At 31.5% G+C, this 23855-nt stretch overlaps 1 protein-coding gene across 2 annotated transcripts; it reads right to left on the reverse strand.

The window, feature by feature from the left end:
• Positions 1-8002: 8002 nt before the first annotated feature.
• Positions 8003-22973, reverse strand: MS3_00007871 (uncharacterized protein). Of its 2 annotated transcripts, XM_035732935.2 has the most exons (7): positions 22496-22973; positions 21257-21496; positions 19242-19685; positions 18748-18859; positions 16862-17069; positions 15143-15209; positions 8003-8767 (listed from the first exon to the last, which is right to left on the reverse strand). In XM_035732935.2, exons 1-7 carry the CDS (start codon positions 22691-22693, stop codon positions 8132-8134), a joined length of 1905 nt encoding a protein of 634 aa, XP_035589921.2. In that variant the 5' UTR covers positions 22694-22973; the 3' UTR covers positions 8003-8131. The 2 variants fall into 2 exon arrangements, with proteins under 2 accessions (XP_035589921.2, XP_051066779.1); XM_051216214.1 differs by having other exon boundaries at positions 18748-19685.
• Positions 22974-23855: the final 882 nt, after the last annotated feature.

Genomic DNA, 23855 nt, shown 5'->3' on the forward strand with positions numbered 1-23855 from the left:
AGTTGAGTGACAAAATTAAAAACATGGATACATCTAGATAAGTGTACCAAGTAGGTACTTTCGATGTATTTAATCATATTCGTCATAAACAAATTATACTGATACTATAGAAAGTCTGTGGAGATTGTTGAAACTTCCTTCATTATATCTAATTTAGATAACCATTAAAACTGGGAAGTACCGAACAGATGTTTCGCCTTAGCATAACTCCTTACTAGTGAGCATCCACGACCCCAATAAAGATCTAACCAGGGAAATTTAGTCTATAGTGACAGCCCTTTATCTCCGAGAAGAAATCATGGTCAATGTATTTCAATCATCTTGGATGTAAGGCAATTACTCACCGTGAGTAATCGAGGATGGTCGTTTAATATTACAACTTGACTGAAGTCAAATATGTAAACCATTGAATACCAGCTCAGTGGTTTGGAGGTTAAGCGCTCGTCAGCAAGACCGCCGATCCTATGTTCAATCCCTGATGGGTTTATGGATGGTTATTGCTGAAAATTTTCACACTATGACGAAGCAGCAATCTTGTGCCTCAAGTTTTTCAACGATTAGCTAACGAAGATCATTTCAACATGTTAACTATTAAGAAATGCGATCAAAACCTAAATTCCACTATTTACAAATCAAAATTAAAAACACCAGAATAATATAAAACTCACAAATTTTTAACTATAGAATTTATTCCAAATTATCTGATTAATTAATGAACAAGTGATGATATATTTATTTAAAACTGGTGTTCATTTATTTGAGAATATATTATAGAGAAATAAAACATTTATTTACACCCCTTTTGCAATTAGTTTTCCTACCCTTCATCACTGGAAACATTAAATTATTCAGAAGCACCAAAACTCAGGCAGATAATTTAAACTTCTTTTCATTTATTTTCCACCACACCACCAGTTTATCTCAGCCTTAATACCATATTTATGTTGGTACACATCTGCTCACTAATCTGGACAACTATTTTGGACTTGAATGTGATGGGGGGAAACTTGTGTAACCTGATTTATTAATGATTTACTCAAATCCCACATGTATGCATCATAATACATAAAGATGGCTCAACAACCAGTCTTCATTTTAACTACGTTTAAAAATATGAAGTCAGCTTATAATAGATTCATCTTTTCGGCAGATATATATGTGTGTGAATGCATTCGTGAAGTCACATATCCTATCTTATTTAACCATTGGGTTTTCCTGGAGTTTTCAAAGGTTAGAAAATATATATGAGGCAAAACGTGAACATATTACAGAGTGAGTATTGAAAGAAAAATTAAGTCCGTCGAAGACAAATATGGAAGAGGTAAATAGCGACAGACACCATAATGGGCAAACAAAAAGTGGCAACGAGTAGAAAATTGGTAGATATATTTGGTTGGTTGTTTAACTAGCAAGAGGATAAAGGGAGAGAAAGATAATAGATGTATCTAACTTCCAAATTAACATTTTTCTGATTGTTAGTTACCTGCAGTAGTAGTAAGTCTAAATTTTCCACCAATTCCAATCTAGACCATAGAAAAATAGAGTAAGAATCAATCGTACACCCATACAAATATATATATGTGATTTAGGAGTGAATCTAAGCTAGTGGACATGAAAAAACTTACCGGGCTGTAAGTTTGACTAAAATTGGACAAGTCTAGTAAGAGTGACTTTTTTTTAGGCGAACTTATGTAACCAAACATTTCAACCATTATTGGAAAATTATTTTCTACCTCCGCCCAATATTTTAGGAAAGGGGAGTTTTGGAAGAAAAAATATGCCAGTTATTTGATTTTCTCTATGGAGTGGTGACAGGGAGTGAATGTAAACGATCAATATGTCTTTAAGATAATAATTATGGTATATTGTTCAAAACAATATTTCATCAAATGAATTATTTTTAATGTAAAAGAATAACTAAAAACGATAAATTTTTCTAGAAAAGAAAAGAAACAAGTCTTAAGTGATTTCCTACTTTATTATATGAAATATTCAGTAGCCTATTCAAGTGTTTACCATTTCATTGCTGAGGAGTCCGACAATAGGACGAAACGGCCGACCAGTGCTTCCAGGTTTTCCATGGTGGTCTAGCTTCAATTGACTCATGATCTCAACTGTTGAAATTGTTTCATTTTTATATGATAAACCAGTTTTTAACAATGAAGTTATTCATAGCTTTATGAATGTTCATTGGTTCAGTTGTATTCATTACTTACATTCCGTTGATTCTCTATTTGTATTTTAAGTGAATGATGCCTATCGGAGTGTGTAAATGGAGAGTTATTGCAAATTCCCAGGGTAGTATGGTCTATCATGATTGATAAAAATCATGAATACAATTAAAGTTAGAGGACAGAATTGAATTAATGAAAAGATCTCACTTTCAAGTTAACAGATGCTTAAAGACAGATTTTGGGTAGTGAAAAGGTTTACCAGTTGTTCCCTTGTATGTATTTTTAATAGTAACACCATTTATGAAAATGCTTTCACAACATCTCTATGAGAGAATTATTCTTTTATTAGGATAATACACTTAACGATAGAATAAAAATGTAAATATAAATATGTTTCGTTTCAAGTATTATCTTGCTTATTGCATTTAGTCAGTGAGTTAGCACTGTAGTTCTATCACTGATTTTCAGTTTGACAGGAACAGTAATCATTATTTAGTGATTTTCTAATAAAAAACCACTATGTGATGAATAATAACCTATTTGAGTTAAATAGTTTAACATTTTCTTAGGGAAATCATTTAGCATAAGTGGACATGGTTATTACTTCATGTCATTAGGTTTACTGTGTTTTAGAGATTAAATAATGAATAGAAATTGACTTTATAGTTATCCTGTATATCTTTATCACGGACAGCTTAAGTATTAACCTGGTCACTTTTAAAAGTATTATCGATTTAAATAAATCTAATTACTCTGTCTCTATAATGAATCAATTCAAAATCACTGAAGTGATTTTAGATGGTATTAACTGACCGAGTTTGGATCGACTCATGAATTCAACTATTAAAATTACTACAATCTCCACAAATCCCAATTCTGGTAATAATCATGTAGTCACTAGTGACTAGCTTCAAGACAAATTTCCTAATATTCCAGTAAAAAGCGGTGACCAGTAGAGTCCAATCTGTGTCCGGTGGAGACTGTTATCCACCTCAGACAATGGATGAAGGGTTGCTCAAGTCCATGGATTGATTGAAGTTAGACATTGACACTGTTGGATGCCGGCTCAGTGTTCTACAAGTTAAGCGTTGGTGAGCAAGACCCAAGGTCCTGAGTTCGAGTCCCACGTGCAGGATCGTGAGTGCACACTACCGAGGAGTCCTATGATAGGATGAAACGGCCATCCAGTGCTTCCAAGTTTCCAATGGTGGTCTAACTTTGGTCGACTCATGACCTCAACTATTAAAATTACTACAATCGCCACAAATCCCCATTCTCCATAAATTGTGCGATTACCTATTAAAATTTGACATTTTGTCTACCTGAAGTCAGTTTGTGATCTAAAACTACGAATCTCATATCACTCAATAAAGTGCTGGTAATACACAACTTTTTGCTATGAAGTTGAATTTTACAGTTAACATTATGAACCGATCTTTGTTAAGCAACTATTGAAAACCAGACAGCACTGGATATCTGTTGAGTCCCGGTTTGGGACTCTTCGGTAATGGTCATCCGCGACCTCACCAGAGATCAAACTCAGTACCGCCTCCCTCTAAGTGGGCCTTCATACCTGTCCAGTGGATTTCAGCTATGTCGGATATGGAGCAGATACCTACCGAGGACATCAGCTGATAGTTGCGCGAGATCGCGGATCAATTAGAATTAGATATGTAAGCCATCGGATCACAGCTCAGTTGTCTGGAGTCTAAGTACTCGCAACGAGATCAGAATACCACCGGTTCGACCCATTGTAGGGTCATGAATGAAGAATGCTGAGTGGTGTCACACAAAGAAGAAGTAGTTGTTCAGTGCTCCAGGATTTTGACCAGCTATGTAAAGTCATTTCTTGATGTTGACTATAGAAAAGCGAGCACCTCGTCTTATTCCAGTTATACTTTTATTATCGTAATGTATTGTTTTTGACAAATTGACTAAAATTGAATTTTCTTTTCTTTGTAGATAACTTAACCTAAATCCTGTTGTCTAAGTGATATTATTTGAATACTGAAAGATTAACTAGTTAAAAGAGAACGTAATAACAACTTCTTTTTATTAATTGACACATACAATATAATAGAAAAGCCAACTAACACTTGTTTCTAAACTTTAACATTGAATATGATTTTATTAAGGGAGAAACTACGTCGTGCAGAGTGTGCTTGAATAAATTGATCGAATGGAACTGATGCACTACGATCTAATGAATAAAATTAAGATTTAAGACATTAAATTATATAATACACTCTAATTTCATAGTCATTAAAGTATAATAAAGATTTAGGGTGGATATCTTTCAGTATGAATTCTGAATTAAACAAATCTAACAAAGAGAATAATATGTTTATCTACAATTACTGACAACTGATGGATTACAAAAGTTTATTTAAAAGGTTTAAAAAACGATACAGAGAATAACAACATGACGAACTGATACACAATCTCATCTCAATAATAATTTGATCGATAAAAAATTAGCTCTCGATGTACAACAAAAAATTAGCTATATTAAAGCACAGTAAGGCTTGAAGTATTAATAGTGGAAAAGCAGAGGAAGTAAGAGATCATTAAAATGTTATCCGTCACTTTGGGGGGGGGAGACTTTTAATTATTATGTACAAAAGACAAAACAGAACCATCAGGACTCACAACAAGTATAGTGTTTCTAAGCCACTAATTTTTCAACTTCAAACAACTAATGATCTCTGGTAATGTGATGTTTAATTGGATGTTATCAATGAATCATTTGGTTGGCTGAATTAGTGAGGAATTTCTATCAGAATTTCGAGAAATCCATCTCGAATTTCACCATTAATGATAAACATCATAATGATTAAATGGTGATACAGTAGTGTGAGTGTTTCATGATCATCGTGAAACCAGATGATTTTTGCTTCAAACTTTCTATGAGGCTGTCAGTCCATACTGTTATCATATCCCAAATATGGTCAAGAAATGTATCCATCCATATTTTTCATTAGCTCCACAGATAATGTTGGTTCATGATGATATATCATAGAAATTAAATAATTAAGTCGAATAAACAAGTACTGTAGTGAACAGAACATGCGTGGGGACAATCGAATGTACTGAATACAAAATTACAAGACTTGTTAATAAAATCTAACAATCATAAAGTAAATGCTTAATTTGCAAAATGTCCACCAATTGTCTCAAAATGACTCAGACTTCATTGTTCTTGCATTTTCATACAAATTGCATCCTGCTTCCATTCTTTACTGTTCGATCCTCTTGTCTCTCTGCTGCCAGACCTTCTGTTCACGACTAACATCATATACTACTTATGTCAATATAAGTAGCACACACCATAGTACCTTCATCGAAACTATAGACAATCAGTTTTAGTAGAAAAAAACATTCTGTTTCTCTTCTCAAATTAGACGATAAAATTCACCCAAAAATCATTTAGTGAAATGTTTTTCTTGAAAAAAGTAATAATAGTGAATCAAAATAATATCTGTATAAATATTCACATTAAAAATATAATAATGATGATAATAATAATAATAATAATAATAATAATGATAATAATAGAATAAATAAAACCCATAACAGATTGAATGAAGTATTATTATTATTATCATTACTTTTACGTATAAAATAACAATGAAATTGTTACACTTTTCCTGTTTTCTCACTGATGAAATCTACTGTTTAATTCTTTTTCTTGTGTTTAGAGAGAAAAACAAAAAAATAATATTCGCATAATGAAAAGAAACAGAAATACTGTCTTCGTCTCTCTTTCTTTCTTTCTTGATTTCAATAATAAACAATGTTCACTTAAACACACGCGCACATCATAGAATTGTATCTTAATTATGTAGTTAACTGTTTCACATAGATGGTAAGTGAAATATAACCTCAGATAGAGAGAGATATGGAAAAAAATATATTCAGCTAGTCAAGTACAAGATGAAGAAAAGAAATCAGAAAAAGCACTGTAAGAAAGAAAACAATATAACGAAATATTAATTAAATAAGCACCAGACCATATGACGTTTCCCATTTAATTATTAACCATTAATGTTGTGATATTTACACAACCTCTTAGCATAGAAGATGAATATTATTAATTTGTGAATTGAGTGAAAAGGTCAATTATCTTAATATTTTCATAATTTATTTTTACAGAAAGAAAAAAAACGAGAAAATGTAAAATTTCTTGAGAAAACTTCGGAGATGATGTAGAATATTTGTACTTCAAAGTGAAGATTTTGGAGATGTTCTCTGAATTGAATGGTTTAATTCATTTTGAACTACAAGTATTCTCTATCTTGTTGCAAATCAATATGAGTGTAATAAGCTTCTAGCTGTTCGAAAATGAGAAATTCCTCAAGCAAACTTCCACAAAATAATAATCACATTTCCTTCAATTGAATCATTTCAATTAGAGGACATGACATCCACTAAACAAAAGAAAACGTGTACTTTAATTTAATCTAATTTTGTTTTTTGTCACAATCAAGAAAAAATCACCATCTCTTATTCATTTGCTAGTTAATTAAACTCTAGGAAAGAATCGATCAATGAATTCTTATAGGTAAAGATCCCTAGATTCCACTGTTAACCGCAATCAATCTATTCCAAAGTAAGAATATATCTAGAAATTTGCTTTATATGAAGTACAGATTTGTCTTGTATTCATCCAGAGAATTAGTACATGCATAAACATACCCTAACAAATCTTCCTATTGACTTTATATAAAAAGATCACTCAGGATGATTACAAGGAGTTAAAATGAGTATGCGAATCTGGATTTTTGATTTGTTAACAAGAGAAACATAAAGCTTTTAATAAGTCACTCTGCTTACAAAGAATACTATTTTTTGCAAGAGCGTACCTTTTCTAAAATATAAACTAATGATCATCAGTACAAGCAACTTAAAAGCCTTTGCTCAAGAAGAGACAGAGAATGTGATCGATTGCAGCTTCAAGGTACAAACCATTTATACTGATGATAAACATTGCGCTAAGTGAATAAGTCAATGTCTCAATATTCTAAACAGTTCGATACTATTAATGTGAACATAAACACATATGCAGGCATATCCAGATGGTAGATCCAAAAAAGATGGAAAGTATGTCATACGCTACTCTTAGCCTTTATTCAAAATATAATCAACATGAAATCGCATGGTTCAAACTTAATGTTTATCTACACAAGATACTGTTGACGATCTTTGTGTGAATTTATACAATCCCTATCACCCATAGGTAAACTATTCCACTAACAGTGAAAAAACCCCCGTATTTCACCATAAACTGCTATGCAATATTTACTGACCAATATATTCAGGTTATACGAGAGCTGACTTGATTTCAGATAAATCCAATAGGTTTTCGATATGTATATTTTCATTGGTAATTATATATATCGAAAGCCTTATAACTACTACAGAATATTTAATGACTAGCCAATGAATAGGGAAAAATTAATTTCAGAAATTACATAAGACATAGATTGAAATTGAATAATTGAAGTTTTATTGATCCACTGAGAATACTACTTGGCTAACATATTCTCTACCACAGCTCAACAGGTAGAGAAAGTGCAATCCCGCAAATCACATAAAAATATGCAAATATATATGACCACGAGGCAAATTCGAAACCTTTTCGTGTAGCAAAGGCATCGAAAATGATATAGAACCATCTATCTTTTTCTAAAACGATTCTTATGAAAGTTACCATAAGTACTCCCTTAATTTGATAAAATCCTGAATCCCGACTGTCAGAATGAGAAAATGTTACTAAGTGTACTTGGTTACTTACGAGTAGTTAAAAACGTTTTAAAAAATACTACATGTGGATATAAAAAGGAAATGTATTTTTTATTAGCATAAAAGAGGAAATTGTATATAATTTCAAGTAATGAGAAATACAGTCCTTGGGGAACATATTTTAAAGCCACTTCAATGTACCTAAAATTTTATAATTAAGAAACAGTATCATCTTCGAATTCTGAAGTATATTTTTCGCTGATATCTTCACTAATACTACAAGTATGTTCAGGATTTGACATTCTATTTACTGATTCGTCATTAGAAATACTAGGTTCATGTTCAATTTCAAGTATCGATGTAACATTAGAGGTCGTTTGGTTTTCACTACAGTTTCTATACACCACCGGAGCATCGAACTCATGGGCTATTAAATCTGATTGATGAAACAATGCAGGAGTAGACAAACCATGTGGATCATCATCACACTTATCAAATGATAAGGTTATATCAGGTGCTTCCGGAAAAAGTTCCGCTTTAATTAATTCATCGACTAATTCAGAAGCTGCACGATCAATAGTCTGATATAGTTCATCAACTGCTTCTTGAATTAAATCATTGGTAAGGTCTTCACAGACACGAATAACGGGAATATCTGGCAAGTTCTTAAAAGTTGTTGTAGGAAGTAAATAAAACCAAATGTTTTTAGCGTGTACATCTCGTCTGATTTTCGATTGCAATAACTGGCGATGTAATTTAACCGGAAGAATAAGTGGATGAAAGTGAGCAAGAGGACTGGATTTCTTATCAACGTGATTACAATCTGATTTCACCTTCGAGTAAGCTTCATTCTATAAGAAGAAATTCGAAAATATAGGTTTATAAATTACCTATTCAGGAAAATACAATATCCACTAAGTAGAGAAAGGTTAGAGATTTAGTCTAACTAATATACTTAATGTACAATTTATTTGAAATGGTCATTACAAATCTTGGTAGTAAAACTTACAATTCTTCAGACAGTTTATCCCAATTTTATAAAAACTATAATAAAAAACTACAATATGACCTCCAATAACCTATGTTCTGAGTTATTTATGACAACATCTCGGATTACTGCTGAGTTGCATGGTCTATGAGACCTCAACTGGAGGACAAATAGTTGACAGTTTTATACAACTACCTCTCAAACTTTCCGGCCATGTTATAAACTAATTGCCTCTCCACTTTCCAATCAGACCCACAGTAAAACATGATATGCCATGTGAAATCCGGCCAAGTAACATTTATAAACCATGTTTATGATACTTAGATCAGTGTTTCAAGATCGTGAACTGCTTTCATCAATTTATTAAATATCAGGTACTTAATACGAAATCCCGACTAATATCGTGGATTGGTCAAGGTTAGGATATCGACTCAGTGGTCTAGAAGTTAAGAGTTCGCGCGCGTGACCGAAGGTCCTGGTTTCGTGTATGCACATTGCTGAAGGGTCTCACAATAGGACGAAACGGACGTCCAGTGCTTCTAGGTTTCCCATGGTGGTCTAACATCGATCGATTCATAATCTCAATCAAAAACATAATAATCTTCACAACCCCATCCTGATAACATCGTGCAATCCTGAGAGTGAAATTGGTGTATGATTTGGCTTGACAACAGAATTGATAATCCCATAATGAGCATATTTTTTTAATACAGTGCATCACAAACTGTGTACATAATTTATCATTTATTAAATGTTCACATTAGTAAAACAATAAAATTGTGAATATTTTATAAACTGAAATATTCTCGTCATAAATCACTTAGCTTCATGGGTTGTACTTGAGAAATAAAAAGACTAAATTTACAATATTCTCCCTTTGTTTCACCTATAATCATAAAACATTGAAACTATTGAACAAAACTTAAGCTTTATTTAAAATATTATAAAGTTATACTTAATTAAAATGTAATTTTCAAATAACTTAGATATTTGAGAAATAAGCTGACAATCAAACAAAATTAAATCACATAATATTTTCAATCAAAATTAAACATCATCAGTAAGAAGAAAAAACAGCTTCTATTAGTTGTCATGACACCAAAAGTAAATAAATAAGTCATATCATACTGAGGATTGATTTGTTTACATTAAAATAAATTCTAAAATTAAGAAAAATAAATTTTTTAAAAAAAAAAGCAAACTTAAATGCACCAGCAACGTTTTACCAAAAACATTCCAAATCAATGTGTAGAACAGAAAAAAAAATTTTTTGTTGTTGTCGTCGTGATAAATTCGAAATTGTTACGAAACACTATGTGATAAATTTGAAAATAATTTCTAAGTGCAGTAAAAGAAAACGTTTTTTTTCATACACATAGTTCCCTTTATTATCTTAAAGAGAGCAAGAACAAAGATTGGTGCAGAATAATATGAATTCATTTTGTTTCGTTAGGTTCTCATCAACTGCTTACAACCTAAAATATTTAAAATTCAACATTATTACAGATATTAACATACTTATACAATAAGAGGGTGATTAAGGATAAATAGATGTATCATAGTGTAGCGAAGATTCCGATAGAATTAATGAGATCATAAAATTTTGTCTCAAATAAATAAAGTTTGAGAGGGAAAGTTCCAGAACATTGAAATAGTGTTTAGAACTCATGAAAATAGATTAATGGTAATAAAGAAAATATGAATTGAAACCAGTCAGTTATGTTTTTTGTTTTTATTCTCAATAAAAATAATCATTTAAATAAACAAAATTAATTATCATGATTAATAATTTTATTGAAATAAAGAATGATAATTGAAAAAGTATATTTCTATCATGAATCGTAGGTAAAAATTAAAATATAAAGTACATATTTAAAAAAAAATAAGTAAACAAATTCTATTTCCAATATGGGATATATCCCCGTATCCGGGTTGAAAGCGAACGCTGGCTACGGGAACATATCCCAGTTTGGTTTCATAAAAGTGAAAGGAAAGTAGTTAGGAGTTCTATACTTGAACACCTAACCGATTAAAAATTCTATTTCACTAATTATTAGTGCAATTAAAAAAAACATGTTAATATATAGATTCTAATCGTACAAATGAACTGATTAATTGATTTTATCAATTCAATAAACAATTATGAAATATTCATTCTTATCAAAATTGATATTCAATGTTAACTTGTATAAATTGAATTAAATCGCTCAATTATATATAATTTTTATTAGTAGTATTTTACAATGATCGTTTTAAGAAAAATACACAATGTCTATTATTATTATTATTATTATTATTATTATTATTATTAGTAGTAGTAGTAGTAGTAGTAGTAGTAGTGGTAGTACTAGTATTAAAACCATAATGATATAAACGATCTAACAAGAACAAAAGAGAAAACAATAAACTGAAACTTGGAAATTACAAGAGTAAAAGTATTATAAAGCAAATTATATTTCAATAATCAAACACTAATTCTTATACAATTAGTTAATTACTATGGTAACATATTAAATAGTAATAACTTGATATGAAAATAATAATAATAAATTGTAAATACATAAATATATTATGAATAATAAGGAGATAGAAAGAAAATTATTCACTTTTACATTTTACATAAATTTAAACATTGTATATTATATGTGGATAATATTTGTACATACTCCGAATGTAGATAGGATAATTAAAAATCTGAAGATAAAATAAAATAAGAAAATAATTTCTTTTTAAAAATGTTGGTTGGTTTCACACTTTAAAAAAAAACTACTTGAAAAACTTTAATGAAAAATAAAAGAAAAGAAGAGATGGTAAGAAAGAAGTTAAAAGAATATATTGAGGGTAAATATTTCAAGATTGTTCTTCTTAAGTTTGAATATAAAATAAAGTATTGATTGATGATAATATTCTTTTCCGTTTTAAAGATCTTTCATGAAGAAACTTAAAGATTTTATATAAATGATTCTGATATTAAATAACTGTTAAGCAGTTTTAGTTTATAGTAATTTTTTAGTTCAACACAATGATTGATGTAACCGTGATTAATTGGTTGGTGAGTGGATAAATCTTCATCGATTCATGTGATTAAGAAATGTATTATGTATGCATAACCAGCACCTATCTCGACATGTGATGTTTGCCGGCTAGATGAAAACTAGGTATGAGCAAGACAAAATATATCATGGATTCAACGATTGTTAGACAGTCCATATAGGAAGGTGTGGACTACCAGTTTTAGGTTCACAGGATTAATGTAACCAACAATTAGAGACGCTGAATGACACAGCTTAGATGCAGTCACTCTTTCTTTACCTTTAGATCTTGTGTTCTAAAACTATTAACACTTCATTTAGTCTTCCTGAATCACAATGTTTATGTCTAATGATTCCTACTATTTCTGACACTACTGCTGTAGTGAATGAAGACTTGGTGACGAAAACCAATTTAATGCGTAATGCAAAACTACATAAAGCCTTCATGACATATGAAAACCATACACTAAATACATTATTTGCACATCTTCCTACAGTTGTCTAACACATGCTTCATGATTCTTCTAATTCTGTCGTTATTACAGTTGCTCTCTATCTCCCTTCCTGTTCCCTTCAACCCAGTCTTCTGCTGGCAGGCACTCTACTTTCGACTGGTGATGCATGCTTATATTTGCCAGCATAAGTGGCATATACCACAATAATATTTCTAAAACTCCATATTGTTGTGGTAACTTGAACTAAGGCAAATATATTCTATGTTGCTTACAACTAACTGATTGATTAAAGTAATTAATAGTAATATATCTCATTCTCCAAGTACAAGTTTATATGTTTAACAGTTGTTAGGCAACGTTCATTTATTGATAACCCTTATGACATGAAACCTAAAAATGTTACTATATGGTTGTACCGATTTTTACAAAAAAGGTATACAGTAAAAAAAAACTTTTCACATCTTGCTGAAGAATATTAGTTACTTTTTGAGGCCCAGTATCTGACTGAGGTGTGAACGTACAAATGATGTTATCGAAATACACATCCCGACTACCTTCATACATAATTATCAATTTAATCGACCTTAGAGAATAACGGAATAAGTCAAATACGATAACGTATTTTGAATACGTATGTTTCGTACACTAGCTGAGCCGGACAGACAACCAAAGAAACAAAATGGAGAAGGCGAAGGGAGAACGAAGCAGAGAATGTCGTCGGAAATATGGGAAACGAAGCGACGGGGAGAAGAGAAGGTGAGGGAGGCAACTCAACCTGATCAAGCGCGACTCAACATTCATAGTCAAGCAAAGATAAGCTAAAGACACGTAATGAATAGGGTAAGCAATTAACAAACATACACTCATTTAAAAACAGTCATTGTTAATAAGCGAATAATTAGCAAAGTCAAAATGTGACATGAAAAGAGTCAATAAATCAGTCTGTCCGGAGGTTACGATAACCTGTGCGGGCTTGACATAAGACTAGACACTACAATTTAGTACATGAAAAAAATAATCATAAGAAAAACTAACAAATACTTTGAAATCCCGATTATCCTTGTTTCAAACTTTTTTATACAATTGTAATTAGAATAATATTCTAGTCTAATGAATTATCTCATAATACATGAAATGATATGGAATAATTCGTGAGACTATAATCTATGGACGACCTTTGAGCGACGCCCTAGTGACCGTGAGAACGTCTATCTACTTATTAGGGCTAAACAAAGGTTACAAAACAGTCTGATGAATAAGGATTATGATTTAAAACAGATGGTTATGGTTAGGAATTAGGTTCATTGTTTTCATCACGAACTGACATAAGCTAAAATGTCAATACTCTATTTAGACAAATGGGTGAATGAATTTCGTGCAAATATCCAATACCTGTTATCCTAAATCTGATTAGTTAGTCCATAAATTATAGTCTTGCAGAATAATTTAGTATTTGTCTTGTTGACAAAACACAATATTAGACCTAGTATGAAGGTACATTACTCCACAAAGAAATATTTCACATTGAAAATATACTCAGTAAATGATATTTAAATAACATTGAGAGTTGATCACATAGTGTAATTTGTAAATCAACCCAATTGTGACAAAGAAGACAACCAAGAGTGAGTACGAAATTACTTAACATGTATAGATATGGAATAAATAATTGTATAGCCTATTAATACAACATTTCGAAGAAATATTTAGAAGCTATTAATCATTAGTTTATATCATGTTTGAAAGTGAAAAGAAATCTTAACTATAATTGGAATTGAACTGACAGACTGTGGATAGGGAATTGAGTGTTCTCTCGACTAATGAGTTATAAGACTTGACATTGGAGTGGATGTCACTTTGACCCTGGACCCTCAGCATGCATGAATTAAATATAAATATTCATTTTTTAAGTGTAAATAAAAATAGAAAGCTTATTTATTTAAGCATTTCAAACTGAGTAATTTATAAATAGAACACATGTACTACTTCATGTATTATCTTCGTGTTACGCAACGTGCGTAAGTTATGCAATGATCTATCTTTTGACAGGTTAATTTGACGTCGAATAGAAATCAAATAAAAATTTAACTTTATTTTTAACATCTCGATTTAGGTGTAAGGCGGTTGAAGAGAATCGGATGGAAGCCCTGTTAGATCTAGGTTTCATACTAATTAGTACTAATCAACAGATTGAGTATACAATCTTCGTGGAAATGATGCTTCTCATGAAATTTTATATCACATCCCACTGTAGTCAAGGATGATACCGTTGAACTATTCGGGTTGCGACTAATCTCCAGTAGGATCGAGATTTTTTAAACTGATTGGTAACTAAGTAGTATCAAATTTCATAGATTTCCAGTTCTTAGTGCTGATCAGGCTATCAAGTTGGAGTTTGGAGACTACTTTTTGAGTGATTGTAACAGTGAATGCCACGGTTTTGAATTCCGCAGGCAGCATCAGTTCCATCAATGTTACAAGTACGCCTCACTGACAATTACCAAATAGCCCGGGGTCTACACCTCAAAGTTTCCCTCTGATTGCTTTCAACCAAAGAACATCAAAACATAGAACACAGGGTACCAAATCGCTAGTGACCACATTCAAACATAATCGATAGAATTCGATTAGTATCAAGGACTAAATACGTGTTATTCGTTAATATTCAGTGATCAATCAGTGTAAATAATCCCATTCTGGATCAGATCTATGATAAAATTGAATTTCAATTCAAAATAATCAAACAATTACTTTTGAAAATTGAAACGCTGAAGTATCATGACGGATAATTGACTTGTCATTTTGTTGAAATTGTGATCTTCCGAGGAATGGAATAAAAGAAAAAACATCAAAAGGCACAATTTAATACTTATTAAAATTAACAGTGAAAAATAATAGCTGAGGTTATTTGCAACGTTCTGATGTTCGCGAATTACGTCGTAGCCAGCATTCTTAGTCATATTCTCATTCATTTAGTAGGTGGGTACTCCATACTGCAGTGTATACTTCATTAAAGATTTCTTTTTAAGCCCTAACATTCACTATATTTAGGCAATTCCTTAGCTATATCAGGCTGTGCTACTACACTGGACACACAAAAAAGTTGCAGATAACTCCACCTGCAATAATCCATTCGAATAGTTGAATTTAATAAACTATGGGAAATGTTTAAATTCTCCAAAAACCACTTATTTACTCACCATTTTATTATTTTGTTTCACGAAAATTCAAGTTCTCGTTTAAGATATTCACCACTAGAGCCATTCTTCACATTAATGTGAACAAATAACCCGTCTTACCTATTCGTTCGATGCCAATTCTTCACCTTACTTCCAAGGACATTGCGAATTTATTGGTAGTCAGTAGTTTCAACTCTCAAGTACTGGTTTTTATTTTGAGTACATCTGTGGATGAACAGTTTAAATATATGATTATTGGTCACTGTGTCATCCATCTAAATATTATTTTCTACATCCTGGGTTAGAAAAAGCTCAGTATTGTTCACTTGCACATTACATGTATGATAACAGTCTAATATATGAACATCAATATGGACATCCAGTAAAACCATCTCACCAAAAACACTAATTAACAACATAGTTCAAGAAACACAAGCCAAGAAACTTTAGTAAAACTAATCACTGAAATCAACAAAGAACGGCTTCATTGACTTTTACAAAGTTTGGCCTCAACTAAACCTCTCGTGTATGTAATACTGGAAAGAGTGAATAGTAGTCATATACTACCCTTACCAATTCGTAGATCTGGTTAGCCAAACGAGTGATATAAATGTTCAACTCTATCAAATATGCCACAGATTATAAGTCATGCTATTGCCTGTGTGGTTTTCAATAAAAACTATGTCAACATGGCAGCTGATTGATTGAGCAAATATTCAGTTGTGAGAAATATTGATTCGAACAGACTTATAAATAATTCGAGAATTATTCGTTTAACCTTAGTAATATTTACTTTTAATTTCCTCTACATGCTTTACTAAATAAAGAAAATATTGAAAATATTTTACACCTTGCAAATAACTCACTTGATAAATGTTTTCAACAGTAAAGTAGTACAGATATACATACATATCATCGATTATTTTGCAATTAATGGGCATAAATAATGAGTAATCATTAAGCTCCTTTCAATTATAACGCTCAATTTATCATTTCCTAGGCAAATTAAACTTAGTGAGAAATAGTTTCATATAGATCAGTAATTAATTATAGTTTAATATACTTACTAAGTTTTTAGTTCTAATTTAATAAGAGCTTGAAGTATTACAAAGCTAGGTAAACGAAGTAGATCAAGTGAAGTTTGAATTTGAGATGTATTATTCAATGAAAGTAGAGTGTTTAAATTAGTGAACTGAATTTTTACATTATTCTTCATTTAAGGGTATATATATATATATATATATATATATATATATATATATATATATATATATATATATATATAACTTACAATGAAAGCACATCTGATTTATAATTTTTGCATACTGAATCATCTTTCTTGATAAGAGGAAAATTATTCAGCAATCTTCTGTCATCATGAATATAAGTTAATTTATTAGCCCATCGCTGACGAATAGCATTCTCTTCTAATTCAGCTTCATCAATTTGTTTTAAAAGTTCTTGAGCAGCAGAACAAAGTACGCGACAATCATCAAGATCTATGTAATATGAGTATACATAATAGTAGGTATTTTATAAAAATACAAGTCAATCATAAGATATGTGCTATTTTTGAAAAGCAACAAGGTAACTATTTTCAACTATACTATTATTAGTATCTAACCTATGACCAAAATTTATAGAGATTTGTAGCCCAGGTGGATAGTTTTGTTGGAGTTTTATCCACTGACCTAAATGATTAGGATGTGGAGCTTTCATTGTTCTTCTGGACAACATTATCGGTACATACCTCAAGTAGAAGTAACTTAATGACATGTATAAACGTCATGAATGTCACCACAATGGCAGTAATTTTTGACACAATAAATGAAGAAAGATCTAAAGAGATCCGTCTGAAGACTAATATTAGGTGTTATTGAGCTCTATGGTAACGATCTGACTCCATGACATTGTCGAAGGAACGAACCGTGAACACAAATTCTCTGTTTGGTCCCGTATATTTTACTTAAGCTAACCCCGTTTAGGTGATGGCAGTAATAAAAAGCTGAATACGAATTAGGCTGGAATTGATTTCAAGCACTCTTATATCCAGAGAAACGATAGGAAATGTGAAGCCCAGATGACAAACGTGGCTGCTCGATTTGGTTAAAATATGATTCGACATTTGTAGGTATGATAGATACAAGAAAGTGTGCAGATACATACTATCATGCGCACATCTTAAGGTCACATGTGTAAATGACAAAACGAGTGGAACGACTAAAGTAGTTCATCTATCCAAAAGTTAGGATAAATCGTATAGTGGTGTAACAATACTAAACGCTACAGTTCTCTGAAGTGGATGGTTTATTTACTGAGCTTTCATTGTTATTCTGGAAAGCCAAAGCTTATGTTTAGTGTTTGAAGGTATTCACAAGGAAACTGTGGACCTAGGTATTGTCCTAGTTGGCATACAGCAGCAAAGCTTACTCGCGACTTATAGGATTCGGACCCACATAACCTAGCTTTATGAAGGTGTCAACTAGAAGATAAGCTGGATCCACGGTTTCTTGCCGACAAATTCCAACCCTTAAACATCCCAACATAGTGAATGTGATGTCTAGACACTTTGACTTGTGGCTGTATTAGAATTTGATTGATAGGATTCATCCAGTATCAAAGGATTAGACAAACATTTCATTGGTCACTGCTCACTGATCAATCAATTATAAAATATGACTGTGTATCAAGTTCAAGTTTAGTTTTAATTCAGTTCATCGAAAACCTCTTACTAACTACAGGTTTGTATACTCAGCCTTGAACTATACTGTTTGAGGGGATGACGAGGTTTGTAATATTATTTGGCTGAGTAAAACAAAGTAGGTGGAGCCGATTGTCTGCTAACCTTCAACCTATTAGCTGAAAGTTTTAAATAAAGGTTTACAGTTTTGGAAATTCAATTGAATTGAAAATTGATTGAACAGCTACTAAAGATGGTTAAGGACTAGACGGCTACTTTATCATAATTCTAAGACTCAACGATAATAAATACATTTGACCTCTCAAGCAGTAGAATCCAAAACAAACATTGAAATCGTTCCATGTTAATAAGTCACAAACAAAAGTTAAAGCACTTTTTTAAGGAACAATTACTGAAAAAACAATACTGTGATTAAAATTAATAGGTTTGAGTATGCTAATGAGAATATATATATATTTACATAGGAAATGAATTACTTGATTTTATCGCGTTGATGGTAAGCTGGTTAGATGAGTTCTGAATGTGTTGGTCATCAGTAAGTGTACACAAGGATTTCACTGGACTCTGGTTCTGATTGGTAAAAAATGGCTCAGTAAATAGAAACAGAAAACAGGGTTAAAAATTGGGTAACTATGTGCCATGACAAAAAAATTATTGTGTCGGAATAGCATATCCGATTAAGACACTGCTTAGCCCCTTATTTCAGATTGGAATCAGAGATATTTTAAATAATCCGCTTACAACAAACTCATATTCTATATCGCGTATTCCTATTTATTGATAAACCCCCATTGGTCAACGTATGAATCTTGTTCTATATATTTTTTCAGTTAAAATAAACATTTCCAAACAAAAACAAATAAACTTAAATTTAATAACGAGCATTCTTACCAAACACAGTATGGAGCCCAAACTTTAAATGAATAAATATAGTTCGAAGGATAAATGTATAAAAGCGGGTTTTTATTACCTTTAGATATTCTCCAGGTTGACAAGTAACAGCACTAGATCCATCTAAGTTCAGTGAATTAATAGCTTGCTCCCAAAGTGAAGATACTTTTGAATCATAATGATCTCTAGCATTGGTTGAAATGGACGTTGGAGACATTGGACAATTATCATGAGTTAAGTTGACACCACTAAATGAATGAGATTTTATTATTTTACTAGAATTTCGTGTATTCGGTCTACAAACTAAGTGAGAACGTAAAGCTGATGATTTCGGACGTATAATAGATGAGATTACTGATTTTGAATGATTTGCAGGGATTTTTAAAAGTGACTTTTTCTGTACTTTACAAGTTGATCCTAATTCTTGAGATTGAGCTTTATTTGACAAACACTTTGCCCGAAGTTCTTCTAATGCATCTGAATATTGAGATAACTTGGCTTGTAGTTGACGTATTCTAGATTCCTAAGTATTTTAAATAATAAAATCCAAGAATACATAATTGAATTACAGCAACAATAGTAAGTATTATTACATAAAAAAGATTTCAAAACAAAAAAGGGAATACTATCCAGATCATTTAACCACAAAAAAATTTCCGAAAAAGATTTTTTATAGGTCAGCAATAGACTTGGTCAATGAAATAGAAATTTTTAAGAGTCGAATGACCGGTTGTACATATTCTTTGATTTCATTCATCGTAGTTTATTTAAGCACTATGATACCGCTAGAGTACTCAAGCCAACACAGGTGTTTTTTCAGGCCAACATCTACAACCTGTTTAGTGTAGAATGTAGTTGAGGAGTGACAAAAGACGTATTCCCAGAGTAGCTAGTGACCATGCACTAATCTTTCTTTCAGAATACTGGGGTTTAAAAGCAGCACTTTGAAAATCAAGGTCTTAAAACTGATCGAGATAGACTTTCTGCACTATCAACCCGAAATCGGTCTTTTTATTTTGTGAAAATGTCTCAGCTAGGCAAATGTGATAAGCAGAACTCCTCTGAAGGAAAACTCTATACAAAGACATTCAGGTAGAATGATAGCATACAACGGCATCTGTCGATTGATCCAAACCAGTAACAAGGTTATATAGGGTTGCATGATATTGTCCTTCGTTCGTACCTTTGGTGACATTTATAAATATCATGAGTGTCATTCCAACAGCCACCATACTAGCAGTATCTTCTGACACTAAGGACAAACGAAGAAAGTATTAAGATGCGACATTGTACTACCAAGAATATTTGTGCTAGCTTATTATCACTTCTTTATGGGAATTCTAGATAATATATAACATAGTGACCTGAACAACTTATCAAACATGGTTCAAAATTAAATAAAGAGATAATCATACAGTAGATTATTACTTTGAGAAAAATAGAATTCCTTTTAGTTTTGCTCTTATTTGAGCCATCTTCTTTTTATATTGTTGTAGCAATTTTCTCCTTTTATTTTTTTTACCAAAACTATTTATATGGAGTATATCTTAGGTCCTTCTGTGGCTCACTCTTATGTCAGGATAAACAATTAGTAAAAAATAAACAAGGTTTTACTGACTTAATTAGCATTAAAAAACGAATAGCCATTGTGGTTTAAACAATCCAACCATAAAATTCATCTATCCAAGTGCGACGCTGAGGAGGCCAATACGTAAGCAATAAAACTACCATCTGATTAGCAGATAAACTCTAATTTACCTAAATAAAAATATTGGTTGTGTAGCGTTATTAGATTTCTGCAGTGTTAAAGTAAATCAACGGAGTAATATTCACTATTTAGTTATATTTCAACAGTATATTATTTAAGAAGAGAACGCTCAGTAACTTGGACATAAAAAGTAACATTTATTTAACTAAGTGCTCATATTTTTTTCATTTTCCCTTCAAAACTACAACTTAAAAAACATTTTTTTGTATTTTGGCTAATTAATATTGACCACTAAGTTAGCGCTGTTCTAAAAACAATTGTTGCAATGTAGTAACTACTAAAAAGCTTTTCCGCCGATAATTGCAGTATAAAGTTAGGGAATATACCTGTGAATTTCTGAGCTGCTTTTCAGTTGGTTCATGAAGAGCACGTTTACGATTCGGAGTCCAGGTATCTGTATCCCGTATTGGAGGAGAATCACTACAAGCTGGTGCCTTGTCGTCAAATGTTTGATAATGCGCATTAGTTGCGAGTTTGCGTGTAGTCTGATAGAAGTCATTTCTTGAGGGAAGTATTCTAGGTTTACTCAAAATTGATTTATACTTCTGATCAGTACTTCTAATAACCTAGTCAAAACAACAATATTAAAATTTTAAGAAAATTTAATCCTCAAAAATATATACTATAGTTGACGGTTAGGTACCAGTAATAAACTAAGTGTTATTCACTCTAGTAAAAATGTCATATTATTAGAACAGATGATATACACATGGACTTTGATAATAAACATCTGTACTTATCAATTCTTGTACTGCTTTTTATCGACAGGTCAACAGATAGTCTAACTTTTCGGTTGTCTTTTTCAACAATCGTGCAACCTTAAATGCACAGTACTAGCAAGATACTTCAACTGAACCTACCCAAGAATGAATGCTTATTCATGCAACCACTCTAGTTAAGATTTGAGAAACATTATTCAATATTTTAGAATATTTGTAATAAAAATAGTTTACACTATCTCTGACTATTTTATGGGGAAACGTTTGAATTTAACCTACAGAGGACTACTAAAAGACGTCAACTAAGAATCGAACATGCAAGAACATGACATTTAAACTGATTTCAAAAGGTTGACTTGTAGAAAAACAAACTTGGAAGGTGATATGTTAAATAATTGCGAGGAATACGACAAGAACCCTTAGTCCAAGTTTCATACTTCTCAACACTTAACAAGATGCAATAGTTTGTTTATTCTTTAGTGCTAATCAAATTCTTTCGGTCATTTTCTAGTACAGCCTCTAAGTTATAAATGCTTACCTCTAATGAACGTAAAGATGAATCCTGGATAAAAGATTTCTTATTAATTGCCTCTGATAGTAAATGAAAATTAGTGGGATATCGGGTCACCTAGTTTAAGTAACACACTTGAAACTAAGTCAATGCAACTCTATCAGAACTAAAACAAAACAACATAACATATATTATTATTTAGTGATTGATGAATACAGTACGTGATCGAGTCAATATATATGCTACACTCCATTATACTTTAGGCTGCAATCAAGAAAATTTATTCATATATGAAGATTATGAATCAGAAAATGGTTTCTTTAATTGAGAATTACTTGAGTTGGTTTTCGGACAGGACGATTGTCAACTGAAGACAAAAGGGAACTGTTGTTGAAATTTTGAGCTGTTTCAAGAATGTATTCATCGTCTTCAATTTTACTAGATGATAAACATCTAGCATCCCGTTTTGCTATTTGAACAGCCAAAAGTAACCGATCACGATCAATATACTGAAACCCACCAGATTCCTTCATTTCTAACGACACATTATTCTGGGATTTTTGTGAAGTAAAAATATAAATAGTAAAGATGAGCTGAATATTAAGCAACAAGCCAGTTATTAACACTCAGAATGCAGTCAGAAATTTCGATAGAAAAATCACTTGAAGTAGAAATCAGTTTCTAAAACAAATTAAACAATCTTAAAACAAATACCGGAACATGAAAAATCCTTTATTTTTTGTTGTTGGACAGTGTTAGGAATAATTAGTGTGGTATATAAATACTTTTTCTCAGATTATTCTCAGTTAAAATTTCCATAAGCTTGATTAGTGCGAAAAATATAAATAACTGTTGTGAAAACATTAAGAAAAATCAGCCATCAAGCAAAAATTACCAACCTATTCCATGTTAAAATGTTTCGCATAACTTGTATCTATTATACTTAATGGAACAATATTGATCATTCAATTATAAATATATACATTAGGAGTTAAACGGGTCCATTATTATTTTTGTTACTACTCCTACTGCTACTACCAAGTTGCATGAGCAACTGTTTTAAAGTCACTGGATGGTACAAAATCGTTATTTAGGGATTGGTAATTTCATTGACCAAAAGTTGAGACATCTCGTGCTCTCAAAGTCAGTTTGATGGTTTATTCTGAAGTTGTTCTTTACATAAAAACAGGAAGTACAAAGTTTATCATATCAACTTCTAGATAAATTGATATTGATTTAAAGCAGATAAATCAGAGCTGTATACTCACTGACTTAATACCTACCCTACAATACCTTATCTTAAAAAAACTGGGACGATTTTGATGAAGATCTTCGTCAACATCAATAATTCTTGAAATTTATGATCATTTGGGAACTCAGAACTGCCAGAATATATGCTAATAGAGTTTAATCAAATAGACTCAGCATGTGAAATACCAATACTACCTTATACTCATATTTTTACCGTGTAAAATCAATACATTTTTTATTATCCCGCTCACAAACACTAAGTTATAGCTTAGTATAATAATTTATAACTAAGATACATGCAAATCTACTAGCAGAGTTCCTTACAATCCATGAAGAGGTGCAGACATACAATGTTACATAAGTGAAACATAAAACCATAATAATTATGATAATAACTCATTATACAGTACATAAGAAACATCTAACGAGGGTGAATCCCTTGAA

The sequence above is a fragment of the Schistosoma haematobium genome, chromosome 4 (genome assembly GCF_000699445.3).
Source record: "Schistosoma haematobium chromosome 4, whole genome shotgun sequence".
NCBI lineage: Eukaryota > Metazoa > Platyhelminthes > Trematoda > Strigeidida > Schistosomatidae > Schistosoma > Schistosoma haematobium.